This window comes from Sarcophilus harrisii, chromosome 1 (genome assembly GCF_902635505.1).
Source record: "Sarcophilus harrisii chromosome 1, mSarHar1.11, whole genome shotgun sequence".
NCBI classification, from domain to species: Eukaryota; Metazoa; Chordata; class Mammalia; order Dasyuromorphia; family Dasyuridae; genus Sarcophilus; species Sarcophilus harrisii.
Window position 1 is genome coordinate 536,111,794 of NC_045426.1, and position 27,347 is coordinate 536,139,140.

The 27,347-nt window shown below is 36.7% G+C and overlaps 2 protein-coding genes across 3 annotated transcripts; one reads left to right on the forward strand and one right to left on the reverse strand.

Moving 5' to 3' along the window:
• Positions 1-340: 340 nt before the first annotated feature.
• Positions 341-9,011, reverse strand: ACOT13 (acyl-CoA thioesterase 13). Of its 2 annotated transcripts, XM_003760129.4 has the most exons (4): positions 8,790-9,006; positions 7,755-7,886; positions 3,746-3,930; positions 341-1,550 (listed from the first exon to the last, which is right to left on the reverse strand). In XM_003760129.4, the coding sequence occupies exons 1-4, from the start codon at positions 8,898-8,900 to the stop codon at positions 1,394-1,396; spliced, it is 585 nt and encodes a 194-aa protein (XP_003760177.2). In that variant the 5' UTR covers positions 8,901-9,006; the 3' UTR covers positions 341-1,393. The 2 variants fall into 2 exon arrangements, with proteins under 2 accessions (XP_003760177.2, XP_023352083.1); XM_023496315.2 differs by lacking the exon at positions 7,755-7,886 and having other exon boundaries at positions 1,376-1,550; positions 8,790-9,011.
• TDP2 (tyrosyl-DNA phosphodiesterase 2) lies at positions 8,277-26,801 on the forward strand. Its single transcript, XM_012541607.3, has 7 exons — positions 8,277-8,498; positions 8,582-8,670; positions 16,021-16,194; positions 17,201-17,292; positions 18,087-18,205; positions 21,497-21,667; positions 24,865-26,801. Exons 1-7 carry the CDS (start codon positions 8,355-8,357, stop codon positions 25,144-25,146), a joined length of 1,071 nt encoding a protein of 356 aa, XP_012397061.1. The 5' UTR covers positions 8,277-8,354; the 3' UTR covers positions 25,147-26,801.
• The last annotated feature ends 546 nt before the right edge of the window (positions 26,802-27,347 follow it).

Here is a 27,347-nt window from a genome sequence, read left to right on the forward strand (position 1 = left end):
TATTGGAGTAAATTTGTATAAGCCTGCTCCCTTGGGGTAAAAATTAGTGCTTACCTGTTTCAAATTTATATTTAGCTTTTGTTTGGAATTGGAAAAACAGATCTAAATAAAATAGGTGAGAAAGCTATCTGACTTTGTATTCATGTGAAACATATATATAATGATTGGTTATAGCAAGTAGTTTGAGAAGGCAGGCTGGCATAAGAGATGCCTCCCATAAAAGTCATGAAGAACTGTGTTTAGGTGTTGGTATCTGATGCATAGTGGCTCTGCATGACTTTAACCAGTTTTCTCTATTATTTATATAATGCTTTATAAAAATCATTGGAGCCTCACAACATTGAGGTGTAGGTGCTATTTATTATAATCTTACAAATGAGTAGGCTGATTAGTTTAAATTATTTGTTCTAGGATCACACATATTTAGCATATGAAACAGGATTTGAATTAGTATTTTCCTGACTCCAAGGCCAAAACTCTTATCCTCTTTCATTTACTCTGGCATGTGGTTAAAGCATCAACTTGAGAAAATTGTAATGCTGGCCTTATTGGCCATTACTTTATTATCTCACTTTTTTTAAACGTCAATCTTAAAACATTTCATTTTAGATGTTACAGTATTTCATGTTTAAAGTAAAATGAAAATTATAGTTAAACTAAGTATATATTCAAATAGTTGCTTTTTCTTCTAAAATAGGAAAGCTACTCAAATCTTGTATTAAAGGCTTATGTCGAGAGCCTCAAGGTATTGATTCCACATGACTCAGTTAATGAATTTAAGTGGAAGCTCCAATAGCCATATTTACCTAAGATTTTTAACAAGATTTAAATTATTTAAGGAATGAGATTTTTGAATTTTTCTGTTACACCGATGGGTAATTTCCTACATATAGATAAAATGGGAAATTTGACAGTATATGGGGATAAAATCCCAAAATCTACTTTCCTGTATATATGTTGAGGGAAATGAGAGTTTTATTAATAATCTACATTTTATTACAATCTACATTTTTGACTTGGTGCCCTTGATAATGAAGTTTTTAAAATGGTATCCTTAGACCCTGAACATTTGCAATTTTCACCTTCCACTAAAGTAATTTGTATTTTTTGAGTCATGTAAGGTTGATTAGTTCTATAACTAAAAGGGATCACCCCCTGCATACATTTGTCCAAAACTAAGTTCCATTTTATAGTACCCCACCACAGTTGTCAGCTGGATATTCTGCTTCAGTTTTAGATAGTTTTTGCTTCTTGAACAGCTTTCACAGAATTTCACAGCTAAAATCATTTATTTTCAAAGTTAAGCTTTTACAAATAGGTTACTTGTTCAAACAAATACAATGAAATTATGACCAGCTGCTTTTTGTAAAACCGCTTTAAAGAAAAGGTATGTTTAGCTTCCTAGGTGTTTCGTGTGTCTGCCTTGTGCTACCAACTTTCCGGTGGTCTTGTTTGTCAGGTCCACACTTGCAAAGGCAAGAGTTTTTCCTTGCTTCAGAATGTGAGCAGCAATCAATATTTCTTCTCCTATTTTAGCTGGGGACAAATATCTTGAATAAAAACATAACAGACATAATTAATGGAAAGAGACAAGACTACAGGAATAGTTCACTTCACAACTGCTAGGCATTGTTCATTCTAAAATAGATTTAGAGCAGTAAAAGACCTTTTTTACTTTACCTAGATTGTCATCTAGAACCCAGTTTCTTAAAACTGGTTCATGAACCTATATGGAATCTCTTAGCTGAATGTGAAGGTAGAGGAATTGATTTACTACCAATAGATGTTTGATTTTACATACCTATATATCCATGATCACATGAAAATTTCTCAGGTGAAAAGGAGTTGCGAGTGGAAAAAGTTTTTAAAGTTTTGATCTAGGAAGCCTTACAAAATCATAAGATGAACTGAAGCTCCAGGAGATTAAGTGACTTTGCCTAAATTTAACTGAAAGTAGAACCACAATTTTAAGATATGTTTACCAAAATAACTTTCTAAGAAGGGGTTTTTATACCATTGGGAACATAAATTATTTCTGTTTTGTCCCCATAGACTTATCTTCTTAACCTTAATGCAACAATTCTTAAATTTCTTTGTTGGCAAAGCCCCTTTAAGTTCTTAAAAACTGAGAACCCTAATGATTTATTTCTGTTGGTTATATATGTATTGTGATGAAAATAGTTTTTATATATTAACCTCCCCCTCACCAGAGTCCCTGCTGCCCTATTTCAAAAGCAACTACTTTTTCTTGTCAACAAGAGACTCTGGGGCAAAGTAAAAAAAGATTCCACTTATTATTTTAATTACATTTTAATTTTATAGAACCAATTTAATAAAGAAAAAGTTTAGACTTTTAAAATGGAATACAAACCTCAATATACCATAAAAGTCTTACCGGTGCTTGTGCCACTGTGGCACATTTGAATTTGCTGTTCATTGAAATGACTTCTAAGTACAAATAACTCGGACTAGCCTAATTTCCCTTTCAGGTGAATCAGCTTGACAGCTACCTCCAGAGGTTGCCCAGCTGATATTTTTGGATATGAACACTTTCACAGAACGAAATTATGCTGAAAAATTTTTAGGGAGTAATTTTTTTTTTTTTTTTTTTTTGTAATGAGGGATAAGGGATAGACTGCTTGGTTAAGAACCATGCTCGAGTCCAAGGAAGGAAGAAGTGTTAATACCATTTCTTGCTCAGATGAAATAAAATAAGAACCAAGAAAAACCTTTCCTTCTCAACTTTAGAAACTTAAAAAAAAAAAAAAGCATTAACTTGAACCCTGCCCTAGTGTATTTGTAACCTTAGCCAACAATTTAAAAGAATTTGTTTCTTCCTATTTTTATTGATGAGTGTGGAAGTCCATCCACATTTTTCTGATGTTTAGACCAGCATTTTTCTTTTTTATGCTTGTATGTTTCATTTTAAAAAAAATAATTATTCCTTTATGGGAAAAGGTTTGATTCTAGTTTATATATTTGCCATTTGGCAGATATTCTGACCTGAATACCCTCTCCTCAACGGCAAAAGTATGGATCCTTCTTCTACTCTTGAAATGGATCTTTTAGTAATGTCTACAGATAGCAGGTCTTCATAGGCTCAGGAAAAGATGCAAGAAATCCAAGAAGCTACCTAATTTCTATCTTCTCTTTTTTGCTAGGGATGTCCTTATTTAAAATATTACTATTATTTCAACTATTTCCAACATAATTCTTTTTCTTTGGGATTTTATTTTGAGGTAATGTTCCATATTTACTTTGATAACTTATAGTACTGGATGGATGTTGTGGAATTTATCGATACTTGGTTGTATATGAAGTTATCCTTATGAAAGAAAATAAGGTATCCAACATACACAGTGGTAAAATTTATAGCTTAAATATAGGCCAGTTAGGATTCTGTGGGTGGTCTTGAGATTTTTTCCATTTGCAATATATAAATTAGGGGGTAAGATGGTTGTTTTCATGGGCAGGGTAGCTATTCTTAGACCTAAAGCCATATTGCATCTAGAAATTTATAAAACTAGTTATTTCTCAAATTTAGTTTTATCTTAATAGGTCTTTTATCTCGATTGTTATTAAAAATATACTAAGTGGGGCAGCTAGGTGATCAGTGGATAGAGCACCAGCCCTGAAATCAGGAGAATCTGAGTTCAAATCTGGCCTCAGATATTCAACACATCCTGTGTGACCCTGGCCATGTCACTTAACCCCAATTGCCTCAGCAAAAATATAAAGTACATACGTTATATTCATGTCCACGCTGACTCCAGGTTTTCCACTTTCTGTATTCATCAAAGCAACTGTAGATACAACATCTACCAGAGTTGCTGTTAAACCACCATGTAGAGTGCCCATCCTATTGGTATGTTGTTCTTCAACTTTCATTTCACAAACCACCTTTCCAGGACTTGTAGAAAGGATATTAACCTAAATGTACCAGAAAAATGAAAGCTGTTCACTAAATCAGTGCATAATTTTATCAGATCAAATAATAACAATGTATTTCTGGGTGAACCCAAAGTTGAATCAGGCATTAAATTTGATTCCCAAATATTGCATAAATTTTTAATCACAGATTAAAAAAAATCTTAAGGAATTAAAAATTAAAGTAACAAAACAAAACAGCCTCAACAAAAAATGGTTATATACAATTCTGTTAGACACAAAAGTATTTCTTGTATTAAAGCAGTAAACAAAAGTTATTGTTGATATAACATGTTCATTGCATAGACAAATGAAGCTAATAACAGCATCCTCACACTTACGACCTGTATAATATTTAGCTGTTGCTGGAGAGCTTTGCAAATGCATCCATATTCAATATTGTTGATATGACAACAATCACCATTTATGAAATAATTTTTATGAGCATTTTTTTCCCCACTTCTAGGGTGCCAATTCAGCTTGTCAATGAATCCTCCACTAAACATTTTGTGTTTTAAGTGATGTGCCTGTATGTGGTGTCACAGTATTCCTTACCTTGAGGAACTTACAATCTGGTTGGGATGACAATTTAAACGAATCAGAAAACAATCTTTCTTTAAAACTCTTAAGAAAATGGAATCAAATATGATTTAAAATCCTCAATTGTAAATGGAAATCATTAATGAAATTAAGTTTGTTTTTATACCAGATACCAAATCTTGCGGAAATTCCTGTTTATAGAACTCCTATCTGGTCCTTCAGGAGGGCTAACAAACATATTAAATTTTGGCCATGTTATTTAGAGCTGGTATAATATGGATAGAGAGGTATCTGTGGAATATGCTTAACTGGGGTTTAAGACCTGCTTCTGATACATACTGTCTCTGTTACATGGTTAAATTTACTTGACCTCTTAGGACTCCAGGCAATTCTTTCAGTACAATTGCTAATCTACATTGCTGACTGGGAAGGGGTACTCATCTGGAACTTTTCCTATTTACCAGAATGAAGCTACAGTCTGGATACACTCCAAAGTGTTAAAAATCAGCAAGTAAGCATACATGAGGCACTCTTTACTATATACCAAGGCATTATGTTAAGCCCTGGGGATACAAAGAAAGGCAAAAGTATTTCTTTTGTTTGAACTGTTTCACCAAAGAATCAAGATTTGGAAAAGAGAAGATTTTAGTCAGTATAGGAGTGCCGGCCTGGAGAAATATTGGCATAGAAAGATTATTGGTTTCTTTGAGGAAAAAGACCAGGGTTAAAGGCTATAAAGTATAAGGTGGAAATAGTCAAATATGGTCAAAAACTGACTAGTTAAAAGATTTTCAGTTAGTGAGCATGGAAGTGGTACATTTATGAATGTCTGGAGTAAAGTAGAGAAATAGGTCATGTGAACTGAGTAGATCGAGAATCCTGGAAGCTAGTCATTAAAAGAGAGAATTCATGTTTATTCTGGGGGCCAGTTAGGTGGCAGAGTGAATAGAGTATTGGCCCTGAAGCTAGGAGGACCCAAGTTAAAAATCTAGCCTCCTAAATTTACAAGCTGTGTGACCCTAGGCAAGGCAAGTCACTTAACACTTCTAACTCAAAACCCAAATTATTCTGAAGTCCTATAATATGAAGATAAAAGTTGGAAAAGAGATAGACTGTAAACCAGACACTCAACTCATTGGGGAAAAAAAAATGACTTAAGAAAGAGGCAGTGGTCTGGATTGAGTGATAAATTTGGATATCACAAAATTCAAATAAGTTGATGAATGATGGTGGATGAGAGTCTGGAGGTGGCAATGGGGAACAAAGACTATTTTAAACCCTCTCTTCCCCATCTTGACCAATTAGTTGGGGAATATGATAAAAAGAACGGGTGGTCAGTGCTGAAAGGGTGATGGGAGAAATAATATTGCCAGGAAGCACTTAGAGCTTAGTGAATAATAGAAGACAGGAGGGAGAAAGGAAGAAGTTTAAGATAAGGGATGTTAGACATTGTAGAGCAAGCATTCCAAAGGTCAGAGAGGGAGGAGTGGGCAAATCTGGAGGGGGACACTGTAAGGATAATGGTAGGTTAGAGTTGAGATGGGTAAAATAAAGGGAAAATAGAGCTACAATAGGAATCCATTATCAAGCCTCAAGCACTCAAATTTAAAATGAAAGTTAAAATCCATGTCATTTGACCTTCACCCCTATTATTGGTATTTTTTTTTTTTTTTTACAAAAAAGTAAGCAGGTGTTTTTTTCTAATGTCATCCCCCATAAACGTTCCATTTCTACATTGATAAACAATGAATTCTTTTAACTGCTTAAACAGAATCTGACCATTTTTGACCAAAGTTTCTTTCTCTACACTTTACAACCTTTAATCCTATTCTTTTTCTTCACTGAGATCACTATACCGCTGAGCCCTCGATACTTTCCTAGACCATCACCCTTTATACTTTGCTAAAATTCGATTCAGAAAGTGAATCACGGTCATGGTCATAGAACTGGAATTGACCAGGGGAGCCTGAAACTGAAGGGGGAACCCAGAAACTCTCTCTCTGAAACTCCTTCAAGGAGAAAGTCTTCTTGAATTCTGACCTCTGTAAAAGACCCCGCAGCAACCCTCAGTGCTGAAATGATATTCTCTTTCAGCATTACCCTCTCTTTATCTTTCTCACCTATTTCCCTAACAAGACATTATACTTCTCTGTCGGGATTTCTCTGCTAGAAACTTCACTTCTCTGTCAGGACCTTGCCACCACGGAATTCAGCTGTCTATTTAAGGATAAACAAAGGCTGACTTCTCAGTACCTATAATAAACTTCTTTTACCAGTCTAGCTTTTAGGGTTTGTAAGTTCCTTTAGGAAGGACCGCAGCGCCCCCCCAAAAGGGGTTCCCACAACTCCCTACCCTGCCCCGAATCCTAGGGGAAAGGTTCTCTGGACCCCAAATCTACCACTAACCTCATTATTTGGTTCTCTGACTGGGAAGCCCTTACTTCATCAGAATTAAGAGGCAGGATTCAAATTCAAGTCTCACATGTTGACTCAAGTCACTAACATCCTACATGATGGATGACAAGGTGCTTCCATCTGGAATGTACCAGTTTCCTAGGCTTCTACCATATACTTGATTACTCATGTCTGGAACGGAGTATAGGCAGCCCTTCCATTCGCAGTGATGCAACAAATTCCTTATTTTAGCAGATGATTTATTGTGGTTCCCAAATCTGGTCACCGGGTGACTATTTAGAAGCCTCCCCGTAGGGAGGGTCGCCAGACAACAAAGACACTGCACTGGCCTTTCCCGTTTGGCAGACGTGGTCTCAAAGATGCTAGGGTCACCTTTCTACCGTACTTGGCAATATGGAAAACAGGAGATTCATTGGGTGGTGGAGAAGACATCCCTAATGGAAAAGGGATTCTAGAATCTGGGAGCTGCCACCTCACTGGCCCCCAGAATAAACATGAATTCTCTCTTTTAATGACTAGCTTCCAGGATTCTCGATCTACTCAGTTCACATGACCTATTTCTCTACTTCACTCCAGACATGCATCAATGTACCATTTCCATGGTCGCTAACTGTGAAAATCTTTTAACTAGTCAGTGCTTGACTAAAAATACCAATAACAGGGATAATACCAACGATAAGGGGGAAGGTGGTGCAGAAGAAAGCCATCTGGTTACCGACGAGCCTGGCGCGATAGGACCAAGCTGTGTCGGAAGGAAAGAGGCCTTCCGCGGCTCTCCGGGAGGGATGACTGCTCCGGAGATGGGGACCCCCGGGCCGCAGCATGCCCGCTCCCGCTCCCTCGTGCACGCGCTCTGCCGGGGCTTCCGATACCTTTTCCATGACTCTATCAAAGCCGCGCGTCTCCACGAGAAACTTCATCATCTCCCGCAAGTTCTGCAGAGCCTGAGGACCCATCGCCAAATGCTGCTCAGCTTCTCGGCCCCGCGCGGACGGAAAAGAGGACTGACAAACCAAAATTAAACAAAACCTTTGCAGCTAACCTTCGGAGCCGCGGCAGGTCACGGCCGCAACGCTCCCAACACGACCTCCAGACTGACTCCAAAAGTCAGATGCCCGGGCAAATAAAGGGTTTCCCCAGTGCTACCCGTGTCTTCCGGTTGTGCCCGCAGGCCGCGGCTCCCGCGTTCCGGAGCGTTCCTCCGGGACTCCCGGGCAGCGGCCAGAACCTCAGCCCCAGCTCCTGCCACCCCCGCCTACACCTGCCAGCCCCGCCCGGGGGGCGCCCCGTTCCCTTCCTCCAAGGACGCGGGAGGCGCTGGAGGAGGAGGGAAGCGCTGCGGTTTCCCAGCCGGGCTGTTAGCGCGACTCAGCGCGCCTGCGCAGAAGGGGCGGAGGAGGAAGCGGCGCCTCCGGCTGGAAGCCGGCGGCCCGGGGCTACGCGGGAGCCTGCCGGGAGGCCACGCTACGGAGATGGAGGCCGCGGAGGCGCCGGCGGATCCGGAGGAGCGCGTGGTCCGGGAGCGCCAGCGCCAGTGCGCCGAGTTCGCCGCGATTACGGGCCGCGAGTGCGGTTGGGCCCAGTGGTACCTGGCGGAGAACGACTGGCGGATGGAAGTAAGCCCTCGCCCCCCCTTCCGGGGCCCCGGCCGCGGGCGCCGGGGCGGGGCCCGCTCCATCCCTGTGCCTTTGCTTTTCAGAGGGCGCTCAACTCCTACTTCGAATCGGCTGGGGACGAGGGGGCGCCGGACGCCAGGCCGAGGACGCCCGCCCCCGCCGCGGGGGTCTGGTGAGTGAGGGCGTGGGGCGGGCGCCGGGGGGACCCCGGGAGAGATGTCGGAGGGGTCACAGCGGGGGCCGGGCCGGTGCTTCTCCTCCGAGTCCGCGAGCAAATGCTCGCACGTTTACCTTAGCGAATCCCGTTCCGGCGCTGACGGAGGGCGGGAGATGGAAAGGGGGGAAAACGGAAAGCAGCCCTTGCTCCTCGCCGGCGCTGTGAACCCGCAAGATAGGGTGCATCCGGGCTTTGCTTGTGTATATGCATCACGCATACATAAATGTGCGCACGGAGGGAGACAGCTAGGTGCCGCGGGGCATGTAGGGTGTTGTGCCCAGAGCCCGGAAGAACGGTATTCAAATCTACTCCTAAACACTCTGTGTGGCTGTCGCTATCCCGCCGCTCTAATCTGCGACAGCCAATGGCTCTAGTATTTTCTGCCAAGAAAACTCCGTACAGGTCATAAACTACCGAGCAACGACCGTATATATGTGTATATATGCGTGCGTATCCGTCTTTCCTTGCAGCGAGTTAGGTATATAGGATTACAGCTGATCTGAGAGGGAGAACAGGTATCCATCCATCTTGAATTTTGATTTGGAAGGAGCTTTGGAAAGCAGGGATTCTTAAGTGGGGGGAGGGGAGCACACTCTTAAGTGGCCAAATCAGATAAATTTCGGGGGTCCAGGGAACTTGAATGGGGGAAAAAATTACCTTTTTTTTTTTTTTTTTTTTTTAACTAAACTAACAAATTTAGCATTTCCTTCAATTCAGTAAGTAAACGAAACATTATGAGGGGGGATATATATAGGTTTATATATAGGTTTGCCTAAGCTTCCACAGGGGTTTTTGATCTAGGAAGGGTGTGTAGAGCCCCAATCTATTCCATTCTCTTTATTTTTACTAATGAGATACTTGAACTCTTAAGTTTAAAAAAAAAAAAAAAACTTGGTTAACTCGGGAGGATATACGTTTATCTGTAAGTGAAAGAAGGTGAATTTGAATGTAGGTGCAAATTCATTCTTCCAGATTCACTTCTTGATAATTGACTATTCATACCCATTCTGTTGCCAAGTCTGATTATTCCTATCTTCCACAAAGTCTCTTGTAGCATATGACTCCATTACACTCACACAACTACCTTTGAACTAGATGATTTCCAAGGTTTACACATCCTATTTCACTCTCACTCCTTAATTCCTGAATGGTTGCAGTTGCCTTGGATTAGATTTCTTTTCCTCAAGTCTTTCTCCAAACCTCAGTCTATATTCCACTCCTCTGCCAAAAGGATCTTCTTAAAGCACAAATCTGACCATGTCACCTTTTTACTCAATAAATTCCAGTGGTATGGTTACCCCTAGATCAAATAGACAATCCTCTGCCTGGCCTTTAAAGCTTTTTACAAGCTGTTCTCTTTGTGCTTGCCATTCACAACTTGTCTGCTTCCTCCCTTTTCTGTCTTCTTAGACTTTACTCCTCTCTTCATATTCTTAAGATTCAGTGACACTGGTCTTCTTACTGTTCCTCACAATATTTCATTTCTCTACTGTGTTCCTTTTCACTGGCTTACCATCAGGCCTGGAATACTCTTCTTCCTTGCCTCTGCCTTCTGACTTTCTTTTTTCCTTCAAGGCTTAACTCATATCCTTCTTTCTTTTCTTTTCTTTCTTTTCTTTTCTTTTCTTTCTTTCTTTCTTTCTTTCTTTTCTTTCTTTCTTTCTTTCTTTCTTTCTTTCTTTCTTTCTTTCTTTCTTTCTTTCTTTCTTTCTTTCTTTCTTTCTTTCTTTCTTTCTTTCTTTCTTTTCTTTCTTTTTTCTTCCTTCCTTCCTTCCTTCCTTCTCCTTCCTTCCTTCCTTCCTTCCTTCCTTCCTTCCTTCCTTCCTTCCTTCCTTCCTTCCTTCCTTCCTTCCTTCCTTTCTTGTTTCTCTTTCCTGTTTTTTTTTTTTTTTAATAGCCTTTTATTTACAGGTTATATGCATGGGTAACTTTACAGCATTAACAATTGCCAAACCTCTTGTTCCAATCTTTCACCTCTTACCCCCCACCTCCTCCCCCAGATGGCAGGATGACCAGTAGATGTTAAGTACATTAAAATATAAATTAGATACTCAATAAGTATACATGACCAAAACGTTATTTTGCTGTACAAAAAGAATCAGACTTTGAAATATTGTACAATTAGCTTGTGAAGGAAATAAAAAATGCAGGTGGGCATAAATATAGGGATTGGGAATTCAATGTAATGGTTTTAGTCATCTCCCAGAGTTCTTTCTCTGGGCGTAGCTGGTTCAGTTCACTACTGCTCCATTGGAAATGATTTGGTTGATCTCCTTGCTGAGGATGGCCAGGTCCATCAGAACTGGTCATCATATAATATTGTTGTTGAAGTATATAATGATCCTCCTTGTCCTGCTCATTTCACTCAGCATCAGTTCGTGTAAATCCCTCCAGGCCTTTCTGAAATCATCCTGTTGGTCATTTCTTACAGAACAGTAATATTCCATAATAATCATATACCACAATTTATTCAGCCATTCTCCAACTGATGGACATCCATTCAGTTTCCAGTTTCTAGCCACTACAAAAAGGGCTGCCACAAACATTCGTGCACATACAGGTCCCTTTCCCTTCTATATAATCTCTTTGGGATATAAGCCCAATAGTAACACTGCTGGATCAAGGGTATACACAGTTTGATAACTTTTGAGCATAGTTCCAAACTACTCTCCAGAATGGTTGGATTTCACAACTCCACCAACAATGCATCAATGTCCCAGTTTTCCCGCATCCCCTCCAACAATCATCATTATTTTTCCTGTCATCTTAGCCAATCTGACAGGTGTGTAGTGGTATCTTAGAGTTGTCTTAATTTGCATTTCTCTGATTAATAATGACTTGGAGCATCTTTTCATATGACTAGAAATAGTTTCAATTTCTTCATCTGAGAATTGTCTGTTCATATCCTTTGACCATTTTTCAATTGGAGAATGGCTTGATTTTTTATAAATTAGAGTTAATTCTCTATATATTTTGGAAATGAGGCCTTTATCAGAACCTTTGACTGTAAAAATATTTTCCCAGTTTATTGCTTCCCTTCTAATCTTGTCTGCATTAGTTTTGTTTGTACAAAAACTTTTCAGTTTGGTATAATCGAAATTTTCTATTTTGTGATCAGTAATGATCTCTAGTTCTGCTTTGGTCATAAAGTCCTTCCCCTTCCACAGGTCTGAGAGGTAAACTATCCTGTGTTCCTCTAATTTATTAATAATTTCATTCTTTATGCCTAGGTCATGAACCCATTTTGACCTTATCTTGGTGTACGGTGTTAAGTGTGGATCAATGCCTAGTTTCTGCCATATTAGTTTCCAATTTTCCCAGCAATTTTTATCAAACAGTAAGTTCTTATCCCAAAAGCTGGGGTCTTTGGGTTTGTCAAAGACTAGGTTGCTATATTTGTTGCATATCCCACTTTCTAACAGAGACTTTTCAAGGTTCACTCTTTTCCCCAGCTCCCAATAATACCTTTTCTCATTACCTTTCATTTATACTTATGTGTATATGTATGTATTTACATGCATATATGTATATACCTGTATATATAGATACATATTCATATATGTCTTGTATGTACAATTTTTTTGCTTGGTGTTTCCTTCTTTAGAATGTGAGCTTATTGAGGACAAAGGCCTATTGTTTTCCTCCTTTCTTTGTATTTTCAACCCTCACCTTCAGCATACCTATCTAGCATGTTTGTGAAAGCTTAATAAATTCTTGTTAATTGATTTCTCTTTAAGGATAAGGAACATGTTGAAAGTACTAAAGCTTCAGAAGGAATAACAATCACTTTCATTAGTGCTTTAAAGTTTGCACTTGGTTTAGATTAAGTGATCTCATTTGATCCTCACTACAGTTCTTTGAGGTAGGTGCTATGATCATTCTCAATTTACAGAGAAAGAAATTGAAATCCAGGGACAATTACTTTGCCCTGGAATACATAACTAATAAATAGCTGAGGTTGAATTAAAACTGAGGATTTCCTGATGCCATGTCCAGGACATTGTCTGTTACAAAGCCAGGGGAAAAAAAAAAACCAAAAAAGCAAAAAACTTTGACTTGGTAACTGCGAGGGATACATAGGAAACTGGAAAAATTTCTTTGAAAATAGAGTTAATATCATATATTTTAACATATTTAACATGTATTAGACTACCTGTCATCTAGGGGAGAGGGTGAGGGGAAGAAGGGGAAAATTTAGAACAGAAGCTGTTGTAAGAGTCAATGTTGAAAAATTACCGATGCACACTGATACATTGTTGGTGGAATTATGAACACATCCAGCTATTCTGGAGAGCGATTTGGAACTATGCTCAAAAAGTTATCAAACTGTGCATACCTTTGATCCAGCAATGCTACTACTACTGGGCTTATATCCCAAAGAGATCTTAAAAGGAGAGAAAGGGACCTGTATGTGCTAGAATATTTATGGCAGCCCTCTTTGTAGTGGCCAGAAACTGGAAACTGAGTGGTTGCCCCTCAATTGGAGAATGGCTGAATAAATTGTGGCATATGAATGTTATGGAATATTATTGTTCTGTAAGAAATGACCAGCAGGATGATTTCAGAAAGGCCTGGAGAGACTTACATGAACTGATGTTGAGTGAAATGAGCAGGACCAGGAGATCATTATATACTTCAACAACAATACTATATGATGATCAGTTCTGTTGGATGTGGCCCTCTTCAACAATGAGATGAAACAAATCAGTTCCATTTGTTCAATATTGAAGAGAACCAGCTACACCCAGTGAAAGAACTCTGGGAAAGGAGTGTGAACCACTACATAGAATTCCCAATTCCTCTATTTTTGTCCGCCTGCATTTTTGATTTCCTTCACAAGATAATGGTACACTATTTCAAAGTCCGATTCTTCTTGTGCAGCAAAATAACTGTATGGACATGTATACATATATTGTATTTAACGTATTTAACATGTACTGGTCTACTTGCCATATTGGGGATGGGGTGGGGAGAAGGAGGGAAAAAATTGGAACAAAAGGTTTTGCAACTGTCAATGCTGTTTTGTAAATAAAAAGCCATAATCAAACAAAAAATAAAAACAAACAAAAAAACCCCAAAAGTATAATGAATACAAACACATAAAAAAAGAAACTCTACATGACATCTCTGAATAAAAATTATGCAAACATTTGTTGAGCAGCTATACTTCTAAGAAGCAGTGATATGAAGTAGACATATACCCAAGAAGTTCATAATCTAGTTAAGGAGATACATGACACATATGCAAATACCTGCAATATAAAATAGGAACATAAAATGGTACAAAGTGGTATGTGAATCTGAGAAAGTAAAAATTACTGGTTCCTAGGGAGACAAAAGAAGTTCTTGGAAGAAATGACTTGAAAGGTTTGAGGAGCACCTGATCAGATAAGAAGTTGTTCAGTATATTACTTTTTTAATCAGCTATTTCGTGAATGCTCATTGCTCTTTATTTTATTTTGTCTTTGGGTATTTATTTTTTCAATTTATTTTAATATACATTACTTTAGGAATCATATTGGGAGAGAAAAATTAGAACAAAAGGGAAAAACCATGGGAGAGAAAAACAAAACAGAAAAAGAAGTGAACATAGCCTATGTTGATTTACATTCAGTCTCTATAGTCCTTTTTCATGATGTAGGTGGCATTTTTTTGTTCAAAGTCTATTGAATCACTGAACCATTGAGAAGAACCAAGTCTATTTTAGTTGATCATCACTTTCTTGCTGTTATTGTGTACAGTGTATTCCTGGTTCCGATTGTTTCATTCAGCATCAGTTCATATAAATCTTTCCAGGTGTTTCTAAAATCAGCTTATTCATCATTTTTTATAGAACAATAATATTCCATTTTCTTCATATACCATCACTTCAGCCATTCTCCAATTGATGGGCATCTACTCATTTTTCCAGTTCTTTGTTACCACAGAAAGAGTTCCTATAAACATTTTTGTGCATGTAGGTCCTTCTACCTCTTATATAATTTTCTTGGAATACAGACTCAGTAGTGGCACTCAAAGGGTATGCATAGTTTTATATGCTCATTATTCTTTAACCTTTTTTTATATAATTTATTTTTTTTATTAAAGCTTTTAATTTTCAAAACATATGCATGGATAATTTTTCAACATTAACCCTTGCAAAACCTTGTGTTCCAAATTTGTTCCCTTCCCCCACCCTCTTCCCTAGATGGCAAGTAATGCAATATACATTAAACATGGTCGAAATATATGTTAAATCCAATATATGCATACATATTTATACAATTATCTTGTTGCACAAGAAAAATCAAGTGAGAAAAAATGAAAAAAAAACAACAACAACAGAAAGAGTGAAAATTCTATGTTGTGAACCATACTCATTTCCCACAGTCCTCTCTCTGAGTATGAATGGCTCTCTTCATTGGAACTGGTCTGAATCGTCTCATTGTTGAAAAGAGTCCCATCCATCAGAATTGATCATTGTGTAATCTTCTTGTTGCCGTGTACAATGATCTGATTCTGATCATTTCACTTAGCATCAATTCATGTCTCTCCAGGCTTTTCTGAATTCATCCGATGGTCTTTAACCTTTTAAGTCAATTATACAAGCAAAGCTAATGAATTTTCCCTAAGTTAATCTTTGAAAGGCATGAACAATAATAATTATTTGTTAATTTGTGAAAGTGACCAAAAAATTCTAGTGGATCCAGATTAGTTTATTCCTTATTGTTTTTTCTAACAGATGACAAACATTCCTTTGATAATACACATTGCGCTACCTATCTCATTTTCTAAAGGAAACGTGATGAAGAAAAATTAAAATAGTTGATAATAAGCTCAAAGAACAAGAAAGAAAGTTTGGGCTTCCACAAAAATCTCAGAATTTAATGGCATTTAAACATACTATCGAAGGATGTTCAGATAGCTGTCTACCTAGCATAAATGGTCAAATATGTAGAGAAGACGTTCTTAACCTGTGTTTCATAGTTCCCTGAAGAGTCTCATAGACATGGATGGGGAAAAAAAATATTAATTTTTTATTCTAATTTAAATTTAGTATTTCTTTCAATTATACATTTTAAAAATAGACTAAAAAGGTTCGTAGACTTCACTAGCCTACCACAGATTTAGAGAACATAGTTTAGATTCTTCACTGTTTCTTCAGTCATCTGAATATATTGCATATCTTTAGACAAATGCTTTAAGTCTTTTCTATTTTGATATATTCCTCTGCAAAATGAAAGCAATAAAAGCTTTTAAAATAATTCCTAAATTTCTTAAGTTATCCCTCATTTATAAAATTATTTTTCTTTCTATTCTTGCTAGTGTTGACCTGACAAAAGAACCAACAAATAATGTCAACAGTATCTGTGTCGATGTAGAGAACTGTGGCCAGAAAGAAGATGACAGTACATTTTCTTTGATTACATGGAATATTGATGGATTGGATATACACAATTTGCAAGATAGGGCTAGAGGCGTGTGTGAATATTTAGCTTTGTAAGTATTATTAACTTCCAATTATAGTAATCCTATACATTTGCTTAACAACCTAATATTTTGAAGTATTTTCATATCTATTTTCTCATAGCTGTGAGATATATCAGACATGTATAATTATCCCCATTTTACAGATAAAAATTGAAATCTCTTAGGGAGATTAAGTATGTAAATGTCTTTGGTCACAGAGTTAAGTTAATAGAAGAGCCAGAACTGAAAGCTAATTCCCAAATTCTTTCCACTAAAATGCCTCTCTTTTTGTATTTATAGCTAATACTCAAATACTTACTTTTTTTTAAAGTACAAAGTATAATTATAGAAGGAATATAATGCTTATGAGAAAATTTTTGCAAAATATGTCAAGTGTTCTCATAAGTCAATATCAAAATATCACAGCTTGGGATACAAAATTTCCCATGGAAAAACTTATAAGAGGATTACATTTAGACACATTTTTGAAGTTAACATCTTTAACTACATTTAACATGGCAAGGATCATTTATGTTGCTTACTTGTTTATTGAATATATTATTGGAGAGTTAATAATTCTAACAATTTCAACAGAAGTAATTGCAGGATTATTTTTGAGAATACAGGTTAGATGGGTAAAAAGGTAAAATATTTGGAAGAGAACTGTACTTTTAAATTTCATTTTATTTAAGTTGGAATATTTAAATTTAGATGGAAGGAAAGGAAGAATTGATTCTCTATTGGTAACTTTGATTTTAAACTTTCATGAATAATGTTAATAAAAACCATATATTTTATTTTTCCAGTATTAGAAAAATGAATAGTTGGTGCTATAATTTCTTTCCATGAGTACTCTTCAGTAGCCAATAAATTTCATAGTAAATTGTTAACATTGTCTTCATTCTGGTAACTCTGGTAAAGTGACAGCTTGTGTTTCTCTCAGCTATACAGCAGTAAGTTCTAGTTTGTTTCCTTGAATTTCTTCATGACGTGTTATATTTGTTATTAGTCTTATAATATTCATTTTTAAAATTAGGTACACTCCTGATGTGGTATTTCTTCAAGAGGTGATTCCACCATACTACAATTACTTAAAGAAAAGAGCAACCAGTTACACAATTATTTCAGGTAACACCTTTCCAGTAATTTAGTTTGCCTGTTAAGAGAGTGATTTTCAAAATATCTACCTCTTTAAAAAGATGTTTTACCCCGTTTATTTGGAAAATTGTCTCTTTCCTTAGTTGAAATATTTTAATCATTGATGTTAGCTATATAGTAACTGGGGAGAAGTGTGAGTATTATGTAATTCTTAGAATGGGTCAGCAGTAGCAAATTCTTTTTTTGATAAATGACTAGTTTCTGGGAGCCATGAAGTCGAAACAACTTCATTTTTGAATTGATTTTATCTTTGAAAATAGAGAGTAATTACACTAACAGGCAGTGCTTTTCTTGAAAGAATCTATGTGAGCATTTATAACTGTTCTTTGTGTAATGTGTGATAAAATATGAAGATGAAGATATGTTGGATTCAAGAAAGTACTTTTGAAATTTTAGTAGTCCTTAATTCTAACATTTAGTAATTTTCTAGATCACAAATTTCAAACACAAATGCTCCCAGATGCAGCTGAAGCGTATTAAAACATAATTGAGAAATATTTAACAGAATAAATTATAATACAACAAAGCAGAAACTTTTTAATTTAAAATTTTTATTTTCAGATCAAAATTTCCCCCCTCCTAGCCATCCTACCATTAAAAAGATAATAAGATATCCATTATAGATAATACATTATGTTTTAAAACTAAGTCAGCATGTAGTTCCATGCATATTAGTGACTCCCATTTCTATTTGAATTTGACAACACTACTCTAAATAACTTATTCATGGAATGGAACTTTCTTTTTGTAAAAAATATTTTAAGGTAATGAAGATGGCTATTTCACTGTAGTAATGTTGAAGAAGTCAAGAGTGAAGTTAATAAGCCATGAAATTGTACCTTTTCCAACTACCCAAATGATGAGAAACCTTTTGTGTGTGCATGTAAGTGAACTTGTAAAATATTACCTTCGTTTTTGTAATTTCATTGTGTTGTGTTTTGATAAAAGTTTGCTTTTTACTTTAAAGTAGATTCCTTTCAACATTCCCAAACTTTCCAACCAGTTTAGATGATTGCTACAGCAAAATAAACTTTTGCATATCTCTCCTGAGAGAGATGAATTTAGTTTAAATCCATATTTGCTTCCTGAAATAATTTGATACCTTTATATCAAATGGTAATTACCTTCAGTTAACCAAATAGCTTTTGGAGAAGAAAATATCTGAGGGAGAGGGCAGTAGAGGGGGATAGATATTGGCAAGCATGGCTTTTGTGGCTTTCCTGGAGGCATCAGATGAAACTAATTCAAATGACATTTTCTTTAGGAAGTAAAGAAGACTTTTCGCATTTGGACCTCAAATAGTACCTCTCATTACACAGCAGTCTTATTAATGTTTATTATTAGATTTAATAAACAAAAAAGACATTGGCTGTGTGACCCTGGGCAGGTCATTTAAGCCTGTTTGCCTTAGTTCCCCATCTGTAAAATGAGCTGGAGAAGGAAATGATAAAGTATCTAATATCTTTGCTAAGAAGACCCCACTGATCCCACTGAAGAATGACTTAACAGTTATCCTTTTCAAGCAGCTAGGTGGTATAGTGGATAGAGCATCAGCCATGAAATCGGGAGGATCTGAGTTCAAATCTGGCCTCAGACACTTAACTAGCTGTGTGATCCTGGGCAAGTCACTTAACCCCAATTGCCTTAGTAAAAAGAAAAAAGAACAACTATCTTTCTTCACCTATCTGCTGTCTTTGATACTGCTAGTCACCCTTTTCTCCTGGGTGTTATTATTGTTCAGTCTTTTTAGTCACATTGGACTCTTTGGGGCCTACCATTAAGCTTTTTCTTGACACAGGTACTGGATGGTTTGCCTTTTTCTTCTCTAGCTCATTTTACAGATGAGGAAGGCAAACAGAGTTAAGTGATTTGTCCAGGCTCACTCAGCTAGTCATTGCCTGAGGCCAGATTTGAATTCAGGTCTCCAGGCCTAGCTTTCTATCCACTGTGCCATCTACCTGTTTCTTCTTTTTAAGTTTTCATAATATTGGTCTTTCCTGGTTCTCCTTGTTTTTTTTTTTTCCCCTTACTAATAGCTTTTTATTTTTCAAAATACATGCAAAGATTGTTTTCAACATTCACCCTTGCAAAACCTTGTTTTCTTAATTTTTCTCTCTCTTTAGCCCTCCCCAGACAACAAATAATCCAAAATAGGTTAAACATGGGCAATTCAATTAAACATATTTTTATTGTTCTCCTTGTTAATTTCTTTTTTGCTTGATCTCCATTTGTGATAAGGCCGTTAATTGTGGGTATCTCCCAAGGCCTGAACCTTTTTCTCTTTTCCTTTCTCTTTTCCAATTTCAGTTGATGATTTCATTAGTTCCCATGAGTTCATCTCTGTGCACATGATTCTCAGGTTATGTATCCATTCCTCACTTCTTTCCTGAACTACAGTCCTGCATTATCTTCTGCCTTTTGGACATCTCAAAAGTGAACCTGAGATGTCTTTAGGCATCTCAAACTTCAACATGTCTAAAATATAATCCAACATCTTTCTTAAAAGAAATTTCTTTGGGCTATTAAAAATTGTTTTCTCCCCTTCCATTCCTACCATTGGATGGGAGGAGAAAAAAATTGCTTGTATAAATATGTATAATTAAGCAAACCGTATTTCATACTTGTTATATTGCCACTCTTTCTCCTAAGCTCTTCTCAGATATTGTTACCGAGGGCACCACCATTCTCTTGTCTCCCTGGTTCATAACTTCAGCGTTATCCTTGACTCATATTCATCCCACAAAACCAGTCTTATCAAATATTGTCCTTTCTCTTTCACAACATCTCCATCATATGTCTATTTCTCCTCATATAGATACCACCCTCATATGGGCCCTTGTCACCACATGTACTCTTGCAGTAGTCTTCTAATTGGTCTCCTGCCTCAAGCCCCTTGCCATCTTCTACTCAGCCGCCGAAATTATTTTCTAGTGAACATCTGACCATGCCACTCCTTTTCTCAGTAAATTTCAGTGGCTTCCTCTTATCTCTAGGATCAATAGAAAATATGCTTGACATTTAAAGCCCTTTAAAATCTAACTTCTTCCTCCTTTTCCAGTCCTGATACGTTTCTCCCTTCTATATACTCTCTGTTCCAGTTATATCCCTGTCCTCCCTCCAATCTTGCCTTTCTCTGTATCTTTAGTGTTTAACACAACACAAATAATAATCAGTTAATAATGACTGAGTACACAGAAAGAGAGAGAGAAAAGAGAGGGTGTGTGTGTGGGGGGGGGCGGTACAGGGGCAATGTAGCAATCTATTTTGCACGGGGTAAGATCTGAAATACAAGAAAAGAATTGTAAGTTTTAAGTGTTATCTGGGCTCGGTATGAGAATGACATGGTACCAAAATATCAACATTACCTTGAGCTGCATGAAAAGAGCCATTGTGCCAGGGTGAGAGGGGTAGTAGCTTTTCTGTATCTCTCCTGGTCAGATCCTGACTGGCACTTATGTCTGTTTCCACATTTTAGGAGGGATACCAATAGGTTCAGGGGCATGGACAGAAAAAGGCCTCCAATGTAGTCAAAGACTTAGAGGTAATGCCACATGAAAAGGAGCTGATGTCATAGGAAAACTTTCTTCTTGGCTCCAGAGAGTAGAACTGAGAGTTAGGTTTGATAGAGGGGAATTTTTCCTAATAATTAGTTGTGTCTAAAAGTGTAATGGATTACCTTGGGAGGTTGTGGCTTCTTTTTTCTTCAACGGAATTCGATGATTGGAGGCAAAGCTAACTTCTTGTCAGGGGTGTTAATAGATAAACAGTTCCTAAATTTTGTAATTTTTCAATTTTAGCTTTAAAAGATAAAGGAGTGGAACTCATTGCACTACCTACCATTTCATTTCTTATCTCTTCTCCCTTTCATAGTCAGATCTTATTGAGAAATTTGTTCACTGCCCTTTCTTACTACTTTCTCTTTCCCAACTCCTTATGATGTGGCTTCTAGACCTCCCTCTACCCCAATTCTATTATAAACACTGTCCTCTTTTTATATCCTGTGTTTTTACCTTCTTATCTTTGTTGATGAGGGTTCTAATTTGTTGATAGTAATATTGATTTGATGATTTAGTGAACTTTTGAATAATCCTTAGTTCTTCTCTGGTTAAAATTTAACATTGGATATTAAAGTAGTCAGACTATAACTTAACTCGGGGGTTCTGTTCTGTTACAGGTGACTATATGTGGTAATGAACTTTGCCTTTTGAACTCACACTTTGAGAGTACCAGAAACCATGCTCGGGAACGGATGAATCAGCTAAAAATGGTGCTGAAGAAAATGCAAGAGGTTCCAGAGTCAATTACAGTTATATTTGGAGGAGATACAAATTTAAGGGACCATGAAGTGAGTTACAGTGTATCATTTCAATGTTTCATGTGGTAAACTAGTTGATTTGTTTATCTTTTTTCTCTTATGTGATCATAGAATTTCAGACTTATAAGGAACCTTGGTGGTTTTCTACTTTAGCCTATAACTGAAAAAAGAATCGGCTCTGCAGCCTACTTGACAAGTGGTCATCCAGACTTGACTTGAAGAGCTCCAATAAAGGACTTATTTTCAAGAAAGTCTATTCTACTTTGAAGTAGCTCTAGTTGTTAGAAAGCTTTTCTTATGTGAATCAAATCAGCAAATATTTCTATTTTTTTTTTTTCCCCAGCAAGTATTTCTTAAGCCTTTCTTGTGGGCCAGGGACTGTGCTAAGTATTGGGAATATACATACAAAACAAAGGCAAGTCAGGCCTTGCCCTAAAAGAGTTTACATTCTACTTGAGAGCACTTTACAACAATTGTTTGATAATTTGACTCCTTCTATTAGACCCATCTGTTTTATGCACCTAATTTTGTAATTATTTATTGAGTTGTCTTCTATGGGCCAAATGCTCTTATAAGTAAAATGGGGTGTGTAAGAAAGTATAAGACATGGTCATTGACCATAAAGACCTTATAATCTTGTTATAGAAACAAAATATGAAGTAGGTAATGATCTGAGAGTTTATGAGTAAACACCTAAAGAGCTCATTCAGACAATAACTGCAATAGGGGTTCACAGCATGGAGAACAGTCAATGTGGACTTGACTGTGGCAGTGAGTCCTTGTGGATAGAACATTAGATATGGTGTCAGAAAGCCTGGGCTACCAATCCTTTCTCAAACAAGTCGTGGATGTTTGACCACAACTTCTGGGGCACTAAACTAAGGTTCTTTCTAGTTCTGAATCCATGGTCTTATGAGTTGAGATGGTGATACTTCATCTGAGCCTTAAAAGGATGGGTAAGAGCTGGAGAAGCAGAGAATGAGGAGGTGGGAAAGGATATTCCAAATCAGAAGGGAAGGAAGGAAACAAGCATTATTAAGGGCCTATTATATGCCTTGCACTATGCTAAGTACTTTGCAAATAATATCTTATTTGATTCTCACCCTTGGGAAATAGATGCCAATATTATTCCCACTTTATAGATGAGGAAGTAGATAGTTCTTGTGACAGCCAGTGAAGGACTGAGGCTGGATTTGAACTTATCTTTTGACTTGTGCTACTTAGCTTTTAGGGAAGTGTGTAAGCTAAGAGCTGTAGGTAATGCCCAGCAGGATATGTTTAGGAAAGAAGGTAAAATCTGCCCTGATTGAAGCAGAATTGGTATAGTGGAAGTGAGGGAGAGAAAGCTGAATTAGGTACAGTCAAGCTGGTCATGGCCTCCAAGCAGCCTGAGGGCTCAGACCCTTGAGTTTATGTAATGAATCTTTTATATTTCCATTGGGAAAATGGTGGGGCTTCTACCTCACAATGGAGCTTAAAACAACTGAAACTGCTGCTGTTTCTCTCTAGTTTCCCCCAAATTATAGCTAATCCATTAAAAACTGCTTGAGAGGAATCTGAGTAGGCATGGTATAAGTGAAAAGTATCTCCAATAGAAAGGCTTGTTTTTAAAATATAAACTTCCTAGAAAACAGAACTGTGTTTTTTGTTTTGTTTTTGTTTTGCCTTTTGTCTATTATCTGCCATGTTTGTCATAGGATGAAGACCCCATAAATATTGTCGGGGTAAACTTGGCTTTACTTTTTACTTCTTGATCTGTAGTTTACATAAAAGTGAAATTGAGCCAAATAGTAGGGGTTTATTCACTTGTGCTCTGTTGTAAAAGGGAATTCCAGGTAAATTAAATTTCCCATTCTGTGTCCAGAGGCCTCTTCAAGTAAAACAAATAATTTTCTTCTCCAGTCCCAGTAATCTTATGTCTTAGCTCACATATCTTATACTGTTTCAGACCAAACATTTTCTGGAACTCCTGGCAGTCCTTGTTGCCATGTGTGCTGAACTTAGCATTGGGTTTGACCTGGGGTCAAATTCAGACCACAGCTAGACTAGACTGGGCCTTTGCACATATCACTTAACCAATGTAAACTTATTTCTTTATCTATAATGTGAACATTAATCAAAACAATATTGAGGAAAGTGCTTTGTAAACAAAGTGCTTGATCTCTCCTTATACATTCTCATTAGAGTAGGCTCTGGGTATTGATGCTCTGATGAATTGTGGCTCTCTTCCTAGTTTTCTTCAAAGTTCAGATCAAGTGCTACATCTTCATGAAATTTATCCTGATTCTCTCAGCTTTGTTAACCTTTGAGTTCTCAAATCACCTTGGATTTATTTTGGCCTGACTTAGAGGCGTGCATGTTGTCTTCTTTGTAGAATAGAAGGCAATGATTGTTTCTTATCTTTGGATCCCTATTGTCTAGCATAGTACCTGGTATATAATAGGCATGGAGCATATGCCCAGTAATTGCTTTTAAAATTCTAGAGAATTAAATAGAGTAAATCTTAGGAAAACTGCAGGAATCTTGAAGGAGAAATATAACTGGAGCATGCTTAGAACAAAAACAGGATATCACTTTTTGAATTTTTATTTAAGACGGAGTTGAAGATTTGCCTTTTTCATTCCAGACCATAAAACAAAATACTTAGAATTACACAGAAAATCTATTATTTTGAAATACAATTATCAAAAAAAAAATTTTAAAGCATGTTCATGGACTGTAAGTCAAGAAGCCTATGTAGTACTCTCCTTAATCCCTGCTATTATGGGAAGTTGTGTCTGGTGGATTGCTGAAGTTTGAGAGTTCTGAACTGGAGTCTGCTAAACCAATTGAGTGATGATATGATGATGCTCTGAGCCCCAGGGCAGAAGTGTTCTAGATCACAGCTTCTACATCCATCAGCCTGATTGAGATAGGGAGATCAAGTCTCTTAAAAATAAAAATTAAAAAATAAAAACAACAAAGAATCCCTCCTCTATAATGAAGAAAAGGAAGAAAATTTCACAAAAATTAAGTTTACTTACCCTTTTTTCAACCTAGCTATGGTGCTTTTTCCTATGATTGATTATGTAGCAGAGTTATTTTCCCATTGAATCATCTAACTATTTTGTATGGGTTCATTAAACTAATGTTTAACTGTTTTAATATTAAATGTTGCATCTAAGCAAAGTAAGCAGATTATTTTAGACTACAAAAAATTTGATCAAAGGTTTCCCTTTCTCTTTTAGGTTTCTAAATCAGGTGGCTTGCCAGAAAAAATTTTGGATGTTTGGGAGTTTTTGGGCAAACCCGAACATTGCCGTTATACTTGGGATACACAAGCCAACACTAATTTGGCAATAGAGGCTACTTGTAAACTACGGTTTGATAGAATATTTTTCAGACCTGCAGCAGATGGCTGTAACATTGTTCCACGCAGTTTGGACCTACTAGGGTTAGAAAAACTGGACTGTGGTAGATTTCCTAGTGATCATTGGGGTCTTCTTTGTGGCTTTGATGTAATACTGTGAATATTTTTTCAGATGTATATTTTTAAATTTGTTGTATAGTTTTCTCTCATATTCCTTGCAAAGACTTGATAATGTTTTGAACTCTTTGGAAATGTATGTTAATATCATCTAAGAGATTGGATCTTTGCTGCTATGTAATTATTTCTCTTTGTAGATTTATCCCATAGATTTTTCAAAAGTCCATTCCCTCCCCCCCTCAAGAACCTTTGAAGTAAAAGAACTTTTGGAATTGGCCTTTTGTTCAGCCTAATTGGTTGATTTGAATGAAATGAGGACATGGCTTGCTTAGTCCCCTGCTCTGGTCCTGTTTCTGCCATTGCTGTGAACTTTCTTAGTTGTGGGACTATGGCTTTTCTTGTTCTTCATCTTCATTTTGACCACTTTGTTAATTAAAATAGAGTATAAGAAGAAGAATGGTAATATAAGTATATGCCATTGAGAAATGAGATAACACTTATTTTCATTTTTGCTTACCTAAATTAACAGAGGAAATAACAAGTAATGATAAAAGGCAAATGAAACTTACAAATCACTATTTCCTCTGTAGTGATGGTGTAGGAGGAAAACGTAAAGTATTAATAATAATAATAATAGTTTAACATAAATAATTATATTGGAAAATTGGATAATGCATTTAATCCTAGTCATTTAATAAGCTATGAAGTGTGTTAGAATTTTAAGTTCATGAGAAACCAATCTTGTATTTTTAATTAAAAAGTATAAAAGAACCACTACTGCTGTCTACTTTTGAGTCACAAAGAATCTAAGCTAATCTAAGCTTTCTCCCATTATTTGACCCTAGAACAAAGATGAAAAAAAAAAGATTGAATTCAGGTAGTGTTAAAAATGAAACCATTTTTGAACAACATATTTTGGATAATCTGCTTTCATGGGTAAATGAGTTAGTGACCCTATCCTTCTTTTCCTTCTTTAGAGAAATAGAACCCAACCTTTGGCATGCCAATAGATGTTTTATATTTTAGGTTCTTTGATTTAAATGCTTGTTGACTTGGATCTGTTGAAATTTTGCTAGATTGTCATGTTTACCCAACTGCCTAAATGTAATTTAAGAAACTTTCTTGTTCAACAGTGTTTAGAGATTAAGTTGACTCTGTAGCATAGCACTAGAAATGTTAGTTTTTCTCCTCTTTTCTGACTCAGAGTGGGGAATAAATTAATAAGCAGATCATTTAATTTTACCATGTCTCCCCATCATTCAAGCTGGAATAATATTTTACTGTGTTTCATGAGGCCGAGTCAATTTTTACATGCTTTAAACTATTTGAGAGGAAGTTCACATGTGCAAAAGATACGAAGAAAGTACCTTTCTCTACTGTTTTAATATTTTTCCTTTCTTCTCAATTTAAATCTTGTCTGAGGAGAAAATAATTATTTTTTTGGCTCCCAAACTGACCAAGTGACTTTGAGTAAGTCATCTCAACATTCCATGTCATTTTGTTGTTGCTGTTGTGACTGTCGTCACAGTAACACCTGTGTTGTCTGGGTCTGAAGACTAGGACCAGGGTATGGACCAAAAGAGAAGAAAATTATGGATGAGAGCTAAAAGTCACAATAAGTATATGGTCATTGTGCCTAGTGTTAAGTTGTTTGTTTGTGTAAGGAAGGGAATGGAGGGCAGAACAGAAAAGATAAAAGACAAGATTGACCTTGATGCAGTAGAATTTTAAACTGTTTTGAAATAGTGCTAGTTTAGGAGTAGTCTTTATTAATTGGTTGATAGGTGTTGACTATCTACTACTTCTTTGATATTCTACCATTAGATGTTAATTACTCAAATGAACTTGATAGCTTTTGGCCCTCTGTAGATCTTTACTAAAATTAAACAGTGATAATGAAAGCATAATGTAATGAATGGAAGTCATCCTTCAATTAGGACAACCTAGATTCATGTCTATCCTCTAATACATATTGGCCTTGTGAAATGGGACAAGTCACCCTCTCATTGTCCTCGTCATTCTAAAACCAAATTGTAGAACAATTGCTGATCTACATTTAAGAAGATTTTACTCACTAGGAACTTCTTGGAGAATCCCAGGTCCAGACAAAATAATAATAACTTATCTATATAGCACTCTCCTCCACAACTACTCCTGGCTAGTACAATATTCCTCTCATTGTTATTTTTTACAACAAGGTAAGCTGAAATTGAGAAGACAGTTGGGAAATCCTTTTATCCCTTC

What these genes read in the sequence shown, in the direction of transcription:
- TDP2 (XM_012541607.3), top strand. Translation starts at nt 8,355, where the DNA reads ATGGAGGCCGCGGAGGCGCCGGCGGATCCGGAGGAGCGCGTGGTCCGG. An exon ending in GAAACCTTTTGTGTGTGCAT is followed by an intron (nt 18,206 to 21,496) that starts GTAAGTGAACTT and finishes GTTCTGTTACAG; the next exon opens with GTGACTATATGTGGTAATGA. An exon ending in CAAATTTAAGGGACCATGAA is followed by an intron (nt 21,668 to 24,864) that starts GTGAGTTACAGT and finishes TTTCTCTTTTAG; the next exon opens with GTTTCTAAATCAGGTGGCTT.
- ACOT13 (XM_003760129.4), bottom strand. Translation starts at nt 8,900, where the DNA reads ATGCACCCTATCTTGCGGGTTCACAGCGCCGGCGAGGAGCAAGGGCTG. An exon ending in CCGGAACGGGATTCGCTAAG is followed by an intron (nt 7,887 to 8,789) that starts GTAAACGTGCGA and finishes TTGGTTTGTCAG; the next exon opens with TCCTCTTTTCCGTCCGCGCG. An exon ending in AGCGTGGACATGAATATAAC is followed by an intron (nt 1,551 to 3,745) that starts GTATGTACTTTA and finishes TTTTTATTCAAG; the next exon opens with ATATTTGTCCCCAGCTAAAA.